A 12,500-nucleotide genomic window follows, 5' to 3' on the forward strand; every position below is an offset into this window, starting at 1 on the left:
AACAACTATTTGTGTTAATGTATATTTTTTTTTTAGAAAAAAAATTTAGGAATTTAAGATTAATAGTTACAATGCGCACGTTTTGTCTAGCTCAGCTTTTTGTGATACTGATAAAGCATGTTTAGAGAAGGACTGCATTAAAGTGAATGTTCCAGTCTTGTCTTTGTTTCAGCCATACGAAGTGTTTATACTCTAAGTATTTACTTATTACGCTCCAGCTGTTTGATTGTAACGTGCATCTTACATTTAGCTTTCAAGACCAAATTTGCAATCGCCATGTAAAGTCGCTAATGCTAACTGGCAGCATGTCTATGGCAAACCCAATGTAAATTAGCATTGAGCTATCGCATTTTTTTGAAAAGTGGAGCCTTGCTGTACTTTTGAGCGCCTTCCTATTGCTTTGTTGGCATGGAAAATTGTAACTTTAATTAGAGGCAGACCGGGTGAGCAATAAACGTATCAAAACATGGTTTGGTTTGATTTCATGGGAATCATTACCTGGTCAAAATCTGTAAAAGTACCTAGTTTGGTGCCCATCTCCCTACTGACAGGCTATGTAATTAGTAGACCTAATTAAAAACTAACTCTTCATATTTAAGTCTACATTTTGGACATAAAATGTGTTTTTGCTCGCTAACAAGTTCCTGTCTCCTGGTGCGCACAGTCCAACGTCTACTGGCCCAACATCCACTCCATCAACCTGACGCTGTTCAACATCAGCCGAGACGACAACAACTACCAGCTGACCTGCATCGCCGAGAACGTGGTGGGCATGACCAACTGGTCCATCGAGCTCAAAGTGCAATGTGAGTATAGACCACTTCCTCCTCTTAACTCCAGAAATGCCATCAAAGGAGCCAAGGAACTTCACTGTGTAGGACTTTACGGAGTCTAGAACCCAGTTCCCAGATTTCATTGCTCAAAGCTGCAGCCACCAGGGGAGCTGCTTCGTTGTACCACGGGGGGTGAAGTGGCAAAGTCCTGGGATATTTGTATAGTAGTAGTCCATGGGTGCGTGTTTTGTCCATAAGCCAGTGTGAGTAGACCACTTCCTTCTCTTAACTCCAGAAATGCCATCAAAGGAGCCAAGGAACTTCACTATGTAGAATTTTACGGAGTCTAGAATCCAGTTCCCAGATTTCCTTGCCCAAAGCTGCGGCCACCAGGGGAGCTGCTTTGTTGTACCACGGTGGGGTGAAGTGGTAAAGTCCTGGGACATTTGTGTAGTAGTAGTCCACGGGTGTGTGTTTTGTCCATGAGCCAGTGTGAGTAGACCACTTCCTTCTCTTAACTCCCGAAATGCCATCAAAGGAGCCAAGGAACTTCACTGTGTAGAACTTTACGGAGTCTAGAACCCAGTTCCCAGATTTCCTCGCCCAAAGCTGCAGCCACCAGGGGAGCTGCTTCGTTGTACCACGGGGGGTGAAGTGGCAAAGTCCTGGGATATTTGTATAGTAGTAGTCCACGGTTGCGTGTTTTGTCCATAAGCCAGTGTGAGTAGACCAATTCCTCCTCTTGACTCCAGAAATGCCATCAAAGGAGCCAAGGAATTTCACTGTGTAGACCTTTACGGAGTCTAGAACCCAGTTCCCAGATTTCCTTGCTCAAAGCTGCAGCCACCAGGGGAGCTGCTTCGTTGTACCACGGGGGGTGAAGTGGCAAAGTCCTGGGACATTTGTGTAGTAGTAGTCCACGGTTGCATGTTTTGTCCATAAGCCAGTGTGAGTAGACCACTTCCTTCTCTTAACTCCAGAAATGCCATCAAAGGAGCCAAGGAACTTCACTGTGTAGAACTTTACGGAGTCTAGAACCCAGTTCCCAGATTTCCTTGCTCAAAGCTGCAGCCACCAAGGGAGCTGCTTAGTTGTACCACGGGGGGTGAAATGGCAAAGTCCTGGGACATTTGTGTAGTAGTAGTCCATGGGTGCGTGTTTTGTCCATAAGCCAGTGTGAGTAGACCACTTCCTTCTCTTAACTCCAGAAATGCCATCAAAGGAGCCAAGGAACTTCACTGGGTAGAACTTTACGGAGTCTAGAACACAGTTCCTAGATTTCCTAGCCCAAAGCTGCAGCCACCAGGGGAGCTGCTTCGTTGTACCACAGGGGGTGAAGTGGCAAAGTCCTGGGACATTTGTGTAGTAGTAGTCCATGGGTGTGTGTTTTGTCCATAAGCCTGGAAAGCACTCTGTTCTGCTTCACAGCCTTTTGCCTCATTCCAGAGTGCCATCGTGATAACACAACTGGTTGCTTTGAAGGCATTGGAGGTCTCGGCCAACCGAGTCAAAAATGTCCCAGATATCTTTGAGGGAAGTGGGAAGGAATGTCAGGAGGGTCTCTGTCAGGTTCTAACATGGATGACATCTATTAAACAAGACAAGAAGCAAGGAAATAAACAGAGACAGAATTCAATTTGGCTCAATTTGAGGAGAAATGTCTGGTCTGTACTCATGCACAGTTTCCAGCACGCTCTGACGAAAAAAGGTTTACGTCTCCTCTTTTATTTTGATATTCCCTGTTTACACAACAACAGCTGTTTCTAAAGGAATGGGATGGGGGGTGTAAACAGCCATTGTTTCCGGTCACATTAACACAAAAGAAAAAGATGCCTCGGGCTTGGACTGGTCCTGGATCGAGCTTGGGCGGGTTTTGGATGACAATACATAACCCCTCCCGTTTCCTCCCATCGTACACAGCGGATTTTTCCAAGCCTTTGGCTTGGTGCAACAAAGACAGCTTTCGTCTGTTCACTGGGAACCCAGAGAACGGATTTTTTTTTTGATAATTGACATACAATTTTTCTGACAGTCTCACTGCAGAGTCCTCACTGGGAGACTTGTCGGCATCGACCTTGCCAGCCGAAATATAGACAAGGATTGTTCGGGTAGTTTGAGCAGGTGTATTTTAATAGCTCGTCCACTCCATTGTCCACTCTGGTACTCGCCTTGCAGAGTGGAAAGTATTTTCCAAATGTTATCCAGTTTGCGATTTACTTCAAAATGAGTTTGAGTGCCTCCAACCCCATCCATCCCATAATGACGGACAGCTCCTGGGTACCTTGAACGGCTGCCTTCGTCTTCCAAATTTGTCGGTACTAGGGTGTCCCGATACCAGTACTGGTACCAAAATGTGTTTCGATACTTTTCGGTACTTTTCTACATAAGAGGGACCACAAAAATTTGCATTATTGGCTTTATTTTAACAAAAAAATCTTAGGGTACATTAAACATATGTTTCTTATTGCTAGTTTGTCCTTAAATAAACAACTTGTCTTTTAGTAAAGTAAGTATTTTGGCAAAGAGGCTGCCAAAAGGTCAGGTTCAAACAAAGCAACAAAGGCGAGGAAGCCAAAAGGACAGGACCAAAGAAAGCAACAAAGGCGAGGAAGATAAGGGAGAGTTTGGGCGTATTTTGAAACCAATTTTTTAAACCCTGGGTTTGCGTTGGAACTTAAAAGTATTTTCGGAACATTCCGGGCTGCCATTGAGGTGTAAAAATAATGCCGAGCCGTGTACTGTAAACATTGAAAGAACGTGTAAAGTAAGTGGTCTTGCACAAAGTGTTTCCCCCAGCATCGGGAGTTTATTGTGTGACGCCAGTGTGACTTCCTGTAACGTCGCTAAGCTCAGACCGGAGCGGCTTAGCCAGGGTTAAGTTAAATTTAGCCCAGCGGTTTGAGCACCGAGCAACGCTCCCGACGGAGTGTGTCGTTATTACCACTAATGAATGCGCCAACGTTGCTGCTTTGTGCTCGCTGTGACGCCTCGCCATTGATGTCATCCTCCACACAATACACGCTCTACATAATGATGTTGACAACATAGTCACTGCTTGTTTACTGCCTCATGGAATAGGACTTCCAATATCAATTATAGCAATAATAATACAACCAGTAATAATAATAACAACAACAACAATAATACAACTAATGATTATTAAAACAATTATTCATATTATTATTATGATAACAATAACAAACCCAATACTACTACTAATGGCCGATTAGCTAAATTGGTATTTTACAACAAATTAGTCACGCAAGAAAAAGTAGAAATATTATGATTTTCTTTTTTATTTGCATTTTTTAAGTAATAATTTGAGGAATATATTGTAATTGTCCAACAAAAAACATTGCAATTTTACAAAAATGCTACTTTACAAAAACAAATATTTTATGAGATAAAATTACATTTTGCAAGGAAAATGATATATTTTTTACAAAAAATGTTTGTGATATTATGAGAAAAAATTATATTTATAATAATAATGATAATATTAATAATGGTTGATAAGAAATTGCATTGTTAAATTTGCTTTAGTTTTGTTTTAAACTTAGAAAATGCACTGTTTACTGCACAATTTTCTATGGAATTGTGTAATATTATATACATTTTTTTTGTAAGAATAATGTTTTTGATGGTTTTTAAAATGTTTGAAAAATGTATATTAATATTTTTCAAATAATAAATATTTTTTTGATGATGTTTAATATTTAGTAAATATTCACTATATGAATATATTGCAATTGTACGACAAAAAAATTGCAATTTTACAAAAATGCACCTTTACAAAAATGTTTTTAAGAAAACATTTAATTTTGTAAGGAAACTAATGAATTTAAGCAAAACACATAGTGATATTATGGGGGGGATTAAAATAATGATAAAAATAGCAGTTGATTAGGAATTACATTGTTAAATTTAGTTCAGTTTAGTTTTAAACTTAGTAAATGTACTATTTACTGCTCAATTTTCTATGGAATCGTGTAATATTATATCTTTTTTTTGGATATTATTTTTGATGGTTTTGTATGAATATTGAAATATTTATATCAATATTTAAAAAATAATACATATTTTTTAAATTATGTTTATTATTTAGTAAATATTAATTAAATGAATATATTGTATTTTACAAAAAAGTTACTTCACCAAAAAAAAATCTGTTTTAACAGAAAATTGAATTTCGCAAGGAAAATGACACATGTTTCCAAAAAATGTAGTGATATTATATGGAAGTAGAATTGTCTGTGTCTGCTGGTTGTTCAGAGGAGTCTGTAGATCACTTTTTTTTGTGCATCTGGTATGTGGGAGGAATGTCTCATCGACACAAAAGCAAAAAAGCGATCCACATATGCAAATTCAATACAAATACAAATACAAAATCAAGCATATTTATATTCAAATCTCAAAAATATATTTACAAATACACGTTTATTTATACAAATTCTTGATTTATCTGTATGTCACATTTTTATATTTATACATTTTATTTGTGTATATTTTCAAATCTCAAAAATATATTTACAAATACGCATATTTTTATACAAATTCTTGATTTATTTGTATATCACATTTGTATTTGTATATTTATTAATACATGCATATGTATTAATATGTTATATATTTTTTTAACATTATGTAAAAAAAATAGTATTAATATTGATAATGATAATAATAATGGTTGATTAGGAATTACATTTTTAAATTAAGTTCAATTTAGTTTTAAATTTAGTAAATGTATTATTTACTGCACAATTGTCAATGAAATTGTGTGATATGATATATTTTTTATTAATATCAATATTATTTTTGATGGTTTTGTGTAATTTTTTGAAATATTCGTATTGGCATTTTTTTAAATAATAGTGTTTTAAATATGTTTATTATTTAGTTAATATTGCTTGTATGTTGTAAACTTGTGTTTAAATACATTGTAAATATCTTAATAAAACTATAGTACTTATAGATTTAGCTCATAATAGGGCAGTTGGTAGTTCTAAGAAATGTTAAAATAATAAGTAACAACAAACATTTAAATGTAGTACATTTACTATTAATGCAGTATGGAAAGGCAGACAATATTTCAAATAATTGTGTAATATTTGCAATTGATTTGAATATTTTGTCTATTTTTTGAAGGATTTTTTTTTAGATTTAAATGGTTGTTTTGTAAATATTAACATATTTTTACATATTTATCTTAATAAATTATGCATAGTAAACGCCTTGATAAAATAATACTACAGTATAAACCAAATTGTATTCGTGTCAGCATAGATTCAGATAGAACATATTTTTTAGAACATTATTGGTTCATTTTTCACTGTACTTAAACTCTCGTCCTGTGTGCCTTGAAAGCCGCAATTACTGAAATGTTGTTGTTAACATTTATAATTGAGGCAGAACCTTAAAAATAATCATTAAAATAACAGTAATGATGATAATAATCTCCCATTGCTGCATTTCCCGCCTGCTCTATTTCCCAAATGATATCACCTTTTCAAGTACGGTATAATAAAAGCGTCCCGACAAAAGAAGATGTATTATGGATTTCTGCACGGCTTCACAATTATGTCAACTATTATCTGAACATCCTGAAAAAGATCAATACATGCCTTTTGTTTCAATATCATTATTGAGTTGGGGTGTTGTTGATATTGACCGAGCGATGGTGAGAGAGGACTTTTTAGCACATGAAATATTCCCATTAGGCGGCGTGCAAACTGGATTTAGGCTAATGGATGGATGTTCACACATTCATAACTAATTTTTTTTTTTTTTAAATTTACCTCCTCAGGGGTAAAAACATTGTCGTCCTCATGAATGGAAATCACATTGACAGGCTGTCATAATGTTTTAATTCTCTAAACAGGTCAGTCTTTGAAATAACTACAAAAAAAAACATTAAAAAAAAGTTGTATTTATTTATTTTTTTTATATTATGATAATGATATATCTGTACCACACATTGTTTTTTCCATTTTTTAAAATTATAAATATATTATCAATACTTTTGTTTAATGAATGGCTAAAAAATATATATATTTAAAACATGAAATATTTACTGAATAGAGGTGTTAATTGGAGCATTTACGGTATAATAGTATATTATTGTTGTAAATTTAAAAAATAATTATTTGAAGGATAATAATTATGAAAAAGGCGTAGTGCACTTTAAATAATTTCGACCATATCTAGGAATTGATATGACGGGAATTTTCAGATTGTTTGCTTGGTGCTGCGATAAACTGAACACATCATAATTTGCCACCTCAGTAGAATGCATGTCTACCTCTGACACAGTCACTACAGAAAAAACATTATGTGAGTTTTGTATTATTGTAAGAGAATTGCTACAGTATGTGTGCAGGGATTATCCAGCCTGGCGCTGGCTAGTTCTAGTTTAACTGACTCCTCACCCAGACTGGCAGACTCTGTAATTGCCTGTGACCGGGCTTGCTCTAGTGTAGTTAGTCAAGTGTGACTCAAACAGAAATCTATGTTGCTAGGCAGGATGATGGCGCCTTCCTGGTTAGGGTGAAGGCCGTCTCTCATCAGCAAGCCTGGTTTGCCCCAGAAAGAGGACCAATTATCAATAAATGTTAGTCCCTGTTGTCTACAGAAGATAGCCAGCCACTTGTTAAGCGAGAGCTAATACTAGTGGATTTTTTTAGCCGGCTAATTAGAGACCCGGACGTTTATTTGCCTTTAAAGAGGAGGTTGTAGGAGACAACAATTTACTGAATAGAGGCGTTAATTGGAGCATTTACGGTATAATAGTAAATTATTGTCGTAAATTTCATTCATTCCATCCATCCATCTTCTTCCGCTTATCAGAGGTCGGTTCGCAGGGGCAGCAGCCTAAGCAGGGAAACCCAGACTTCCCTCTCCCCAGCCACTTCGTCCAGCTCCTCCCGGGGGATCCCGAGGCCTTCCCAGGCCAGCCGGGAGACATAGTCTTCCCAACGTGTCCTGGGTCTTCTCCGCAGCCTCCTACCGGTCGGACATGCCCTAAACACCTCCCTAGGGAAGCGTTCGGGTGGCATCCTGACCAGATGCCCGAACCACCTCAACTGGCTCCTCTCAATGTGGAGGAGCAGCGGCTTTACTTTGAGCTCCCCCCGGATGGCAGAGCTTCTCACCCTATCTCTAAGGGAAAGCCCCGCCACCCGGCGGAGGAAACTCATTTCGGCCGCTTGTCCTTTCGGTCATAACCCAAAGCTCATGACCATAGGTGAGGATGGGAACGTAGATCGACCGGTAAATTGAGAGCTTTGCCATCCGGCTCAGCTCCTTCTTCACCACAACGGATCGATACAGCGTCCGCATTACTGAAGACGCCGCACCGATCCGCCTGTCGATCTCACAATCCACTCTTCCCTCACTCGTGAAAAAGACTCCAAGGTACTTGAACTCCTCCACTTGGGGCAGGGTCTCCTCCGCAACCCGGAGATGGCACTCCACCCTTTTCCGGGCGAGAACCATGGACTCGGGCTTGGAGGTGCTGATTCTCATCCCAGTCGCTTCACACTCAGCTGCGAACCGATCCAGCGAGAGCTGAAGATCCTGGCCAGATGAAGCCATCAGGACCACATCATCTGCAAAAAGCAGAGACCTAATCCTGCAGCCACCAAACCAGATCCCCTCAACGCCTTGACTGCGCCTAGAAATTCTGTCCATAAAAGTTATGAACAGAATCGGTGACAAAGGGCAGCCTTGGCGGAGTCCAACCCTCACTGGAAACGTGTCCGACTTACTGCCGGCAATGCGGACCAAACTCTGGCACTGATCATACAGGGAGCGGACCGCCACAATCAGACAGTCCGATACCCCATACTCTCTGAGCACTCCCCACAGGACTTCCAGAGGGACACGGTCGAATGCCTTCTCCAAGTCTGGATGTTGATAACTCATATTGCTTCAAATGTCGCTGGTAATTTTAGAAAACAATTACATCACGGAGGTTGCCTATAGCCACAGCTGCCAATGGCAGTAGCTCTTTTTTTAGCCGGCTAATTAGAGACCCGGTCGTTTATTTGCCTTCAAAGAGGAGGTTGTAGGAGACTGCTGTCAGAAAAATTGTATGTAAATTATCAAAAAACTTTCCGTTCCCTGAGTTCCCAATGAACAGACAAGAGGCTGTCTTTGTTGCACCAAGCAAAGGCTTGGAAAATTCCATATTCATCCAATACCTACTGTTAATGTGACCGAAAACAATGACTGTTTACATACTACTCCCCATTCCTTTGGAAGCAGATGTTGTTGCGTAAACAGGGCGTGTCCGAATAAAGGAGGAGACGTAAACCTTTTTCGTCAGAGCGTGGGTGACACTGTAAGAGGTTACAGGTCGACGGCGTCTCTCCTCAATTGAGTCCGAATTTAATTCTGCCTCTGTTTGATTCTTTGCTTCTTGTCTTGTTTAATAGATGTCATCAGTGTTTGAACCTGACCACTGCAATTTACTGAATAGAGGCGTTAATTGGAGCATTTACGGCAGGGGTCACCAACCTTTTTGAAACCAAGAGCTACTTCTTGGGTGCTGATTAATGCGAAGGGCTACCAGTTTGATACACACTTAAATAAATTGCCAGAAATAGCCAATTTGCTCAATTTACCTTTAACTCTATGTTATTATTAATAATTAATGATATTTACACTTAATTGAACGGTTTAAAAGAGGAGAAAACATGACAATTAAATTTTGAAACATAGTTTATCTTCAATTTCGACTCTTTAAAATTCAAAATTCAACCGAAAAAAAGAAGAGAAAAACTAGCTAATTCGAATCTTTTTCAAAAAAATTAAAAAAATAATTTATGGAACATCATTAGTAATTTTTCCTGATTAATATTAATTTTAGAATTTTGATGACATGTTTTAAATAGGTTAAAATCCAATCTACACTTTGTTAGAATATATAACAAATTGGACCAAGCTATATTTCTAACAAAGACAAATCATTATTTCTTCTAGATTTTCCAGAACAAAATTTTTAAAAGAATTTCAAAAGCCTTTGAAATAAGATTTAAATTTGATTCTACAGATTTTCTAGATTTGCCGGAATAATTTTTTTTGCATTTTAATCATAATAAGTTTGAAGAAATTTTTCACAAATATTCTTCGTCGAAAAAACAGAAGCTGAAATGAAGAATTCAATTAAAATGTATTTATCATTCTTTACAATAAAAAAAAATAAATTTACTTGAACATTGATTTAAATTGTCAGGAAAGAAGAGGAAGGAATTTAAAAGGTAAAAAGGTATATGTGTTTAAAAATCCTAAAATCATTTTTAAGGTTGTATTTTTTTCTCTAAAATTGTCTTTCTGAAATTTATAAGAAGCAAAGTAAAAAAATTCATGAATGTATTTAAACAAGTGAAAACCAAGTCTTTAACATATTTTCTTGGATTTTCAAATTTTATTTGAGTTTTGTCTCTCTTAGAAAAAAAAAGGTCGGGCAAAGCGAGACCAGCTTGCTAGTAAATAAATAACATTTAAAAAATAGAGGCAGCTCACTGGTAAGTGCTGCTATTTGAGCTATTTATAATTGGAGCATTTACGGCAGGGGTCACCAACCTTTTTGAAACCAAGAGCTACTTCTTGGGTACTGATTAATGCGAAGGGCTACCAGTTTGATACACACTTAAATAAATTGCCAGAAATAGCCAATTTGCTCAATTTACCTTTAACTCTATGTTATTATTAATAATTAATGATATTTACACTTAATTGAACGGTTTAAAAGAGGAGAAAACACGAAAAAAATGACAATTAAATTTTGAAACATAGTTTATCTTCAATTTCGACTCTTTAAAATTCAAAATTCAACCGAAAAAAAGAAGAGAAAAACTAGCTAATTCGAATCTTTTTCAAAAAAATAAAAAAAATAATTTATGGAACATCATTAGTAATTTTTCCTGATTAAGATTAATTTTAGAATTTTGATGGCATGTTTTAAATAGGTTAAAATCCAATCTACACTTTGTTAGAATATACAACAAATTGGACCAAGCTATATTTCTAACAAAGACAAATCATTATTTCTTCTAGATTTTCCAGAACAAACATTTTAAAAGAAATTCAAAAGCCTTTGAAATAAGATTTAAATTTGATTCTACAGATTTTCTAGATTTGCCTGAATAATTTTTTTTGAATTTTAATCATAATAAGTTTGAAGAAATATTTCACAAATATTCTTCGTCGAAAAAACAGAAGCTGAAATGAAGAATTCAATTAAAATGTATTTATCATTCTTTACAATAAAAATAAAAAAAATTACTTGAACATTGATTTAAATTGTCAGGAAAGAAGAGGAAGGAATTTAAAAGGTAAAAAGGTATATGTGTTTAAAAATCCTAAAATCATTTTTAAGGTTGTATTTTTGTCTCTAAAATTGTCTTTCTGAAAGTTATAAGAAGCAAAGTAAAAAAATTCATGGATTTATTTAAACAAGTGAAAACCAAGTCTTTAAAATATTTTCTTGGATTTTCAAATTCTATTTGAGTTTTGTCCCTCTTAGAATTAAAAATGTCGGGCAAAGCGAGACCAGCTTGCTAGTAAATAAATACAATTTAAAAAATAGAGGCAGCTCACTGGTAAGTGCTGCTATTTGAGCTATTTTTAGAACAGGCCAGCGGGCGACTCATCTGGTCCTTACGGGCTACCTGGTGCCCGCGGGCACCGCGTTGGTGACCCCTGATTTATGGTATAATAGCATATTATTGTTGTAAATTTAAAAAATAATGACTTGAAGGATAGTAATTATGAAAAAGGCAACATTTCTGAGGGTTCAAATTTTGGGTTATGCTTGCCTTACACGGCCTGAAAAGGTTTAAGATGTTTGTTTGGTTTTTTTTTTCACAGGATTGTTAAAATCTGCCTCGGGTTATCTACAAAGAGACGTAATTATCGAGTGAACAAAGAGCTGAAATTATAAGGAGGAAAAAAAAAGAACGGCGATTGTGAACAAACATCACATTTCATCCGCGTTAATAAGCTGCTGTGTTGCATTGATCCACTGCGTTGCTCATAAAGAGCTGCACTTTGTTTTGCTTTCTTGCCCAAAATGCCACTAAAACAAGTCTCCACGTTAGCGCCGTCCGGGGAGAAGTCCTTCATATCAGGCAAAAATAAACAACAGCATCAAAAAAAAAAAAAAAAAAAAAAAAAAAAGAAGCCTTTTGAAGCGTGACGGCTAAATTATGCAGGGACATTTGGGACGCAACGAGGTGTTGTGAAGCTGCAAACAAGTGTAACTGATGGACATGATCGTGCCACCGCGTCAAAACTGCGGCCTGCGCACGAGGAAGCGGAGGACACATACACACCGTTGCCATGGAGATATCGTTCAAACACGACACGCCTCTTACATAAATGTGCCCTCGGGGAATGACTTCGGTATGGGGGTTACAATTACTCCTGTACATTTATTAAAGTAACTTTTTGGATCAATTGTACTTGTCGGAGTAGTTTTAATGCAACATACTTTCAAATTTTAACTTTTTAAGGTCAAGGCAAGTGTTGCCTTAAAGGAGGGCTCATTATTTTAGGGCACCAAGGCAAACATTATTTTCTTTCCAGGCAGGGGCTCCAAAGCATGCATGCACACATGTCAAGATTTGTTCATTCATTATTAATAACTTGTCAGCTTTTTGTCATTTCATGATGCCTTTATCTCTATTTTTACCTTTTGATAGAGGGAAGTACAAACCCTGTTTCCAT

General features: G+C 36.7%; 1 protein-coding gene across 1 annotated transcript in view; it reads left to right on the plus strand.

Annotated features, from left to right (window-relative positions):
* LOC133665316 (NT-3 growth factor receptor-like) overlaps nucleotides 1-12,500 on the plus strand; it is a 151,903-nt gene that overhangs the window by 81,811 nt on the left and 57,592 nt on the right. Inside the window, exon 6 of the mRNA XM_062070581.1 lies at nucleotides 665-806. Coding sequence (XP_061926565.1) covers nucleotides 665-806 — 142 coding nt within the window. The remainder of the gene's footprint in view (nucleotides 1-664; nucleotides 807-12,500) is intronic.

Source organism: Entelurus aequoreus, linkage group LG02 (genome assembly GCF_033978785.1).
Source record: "Entelurus aequoreus isolate RoL-2023_Sb linkage group LG02, RoL_Eaeq_v1.1, whole genome shotgun sequence".
In the NCBI taxonomy this organism is placed as follows: domain Eukaryota; kingdom Metazoa; phylum Chordata; class Actinopteri; order Syngnathiformes; family Syngnathidae; genus Entelurus; species Entelurus aequoreus.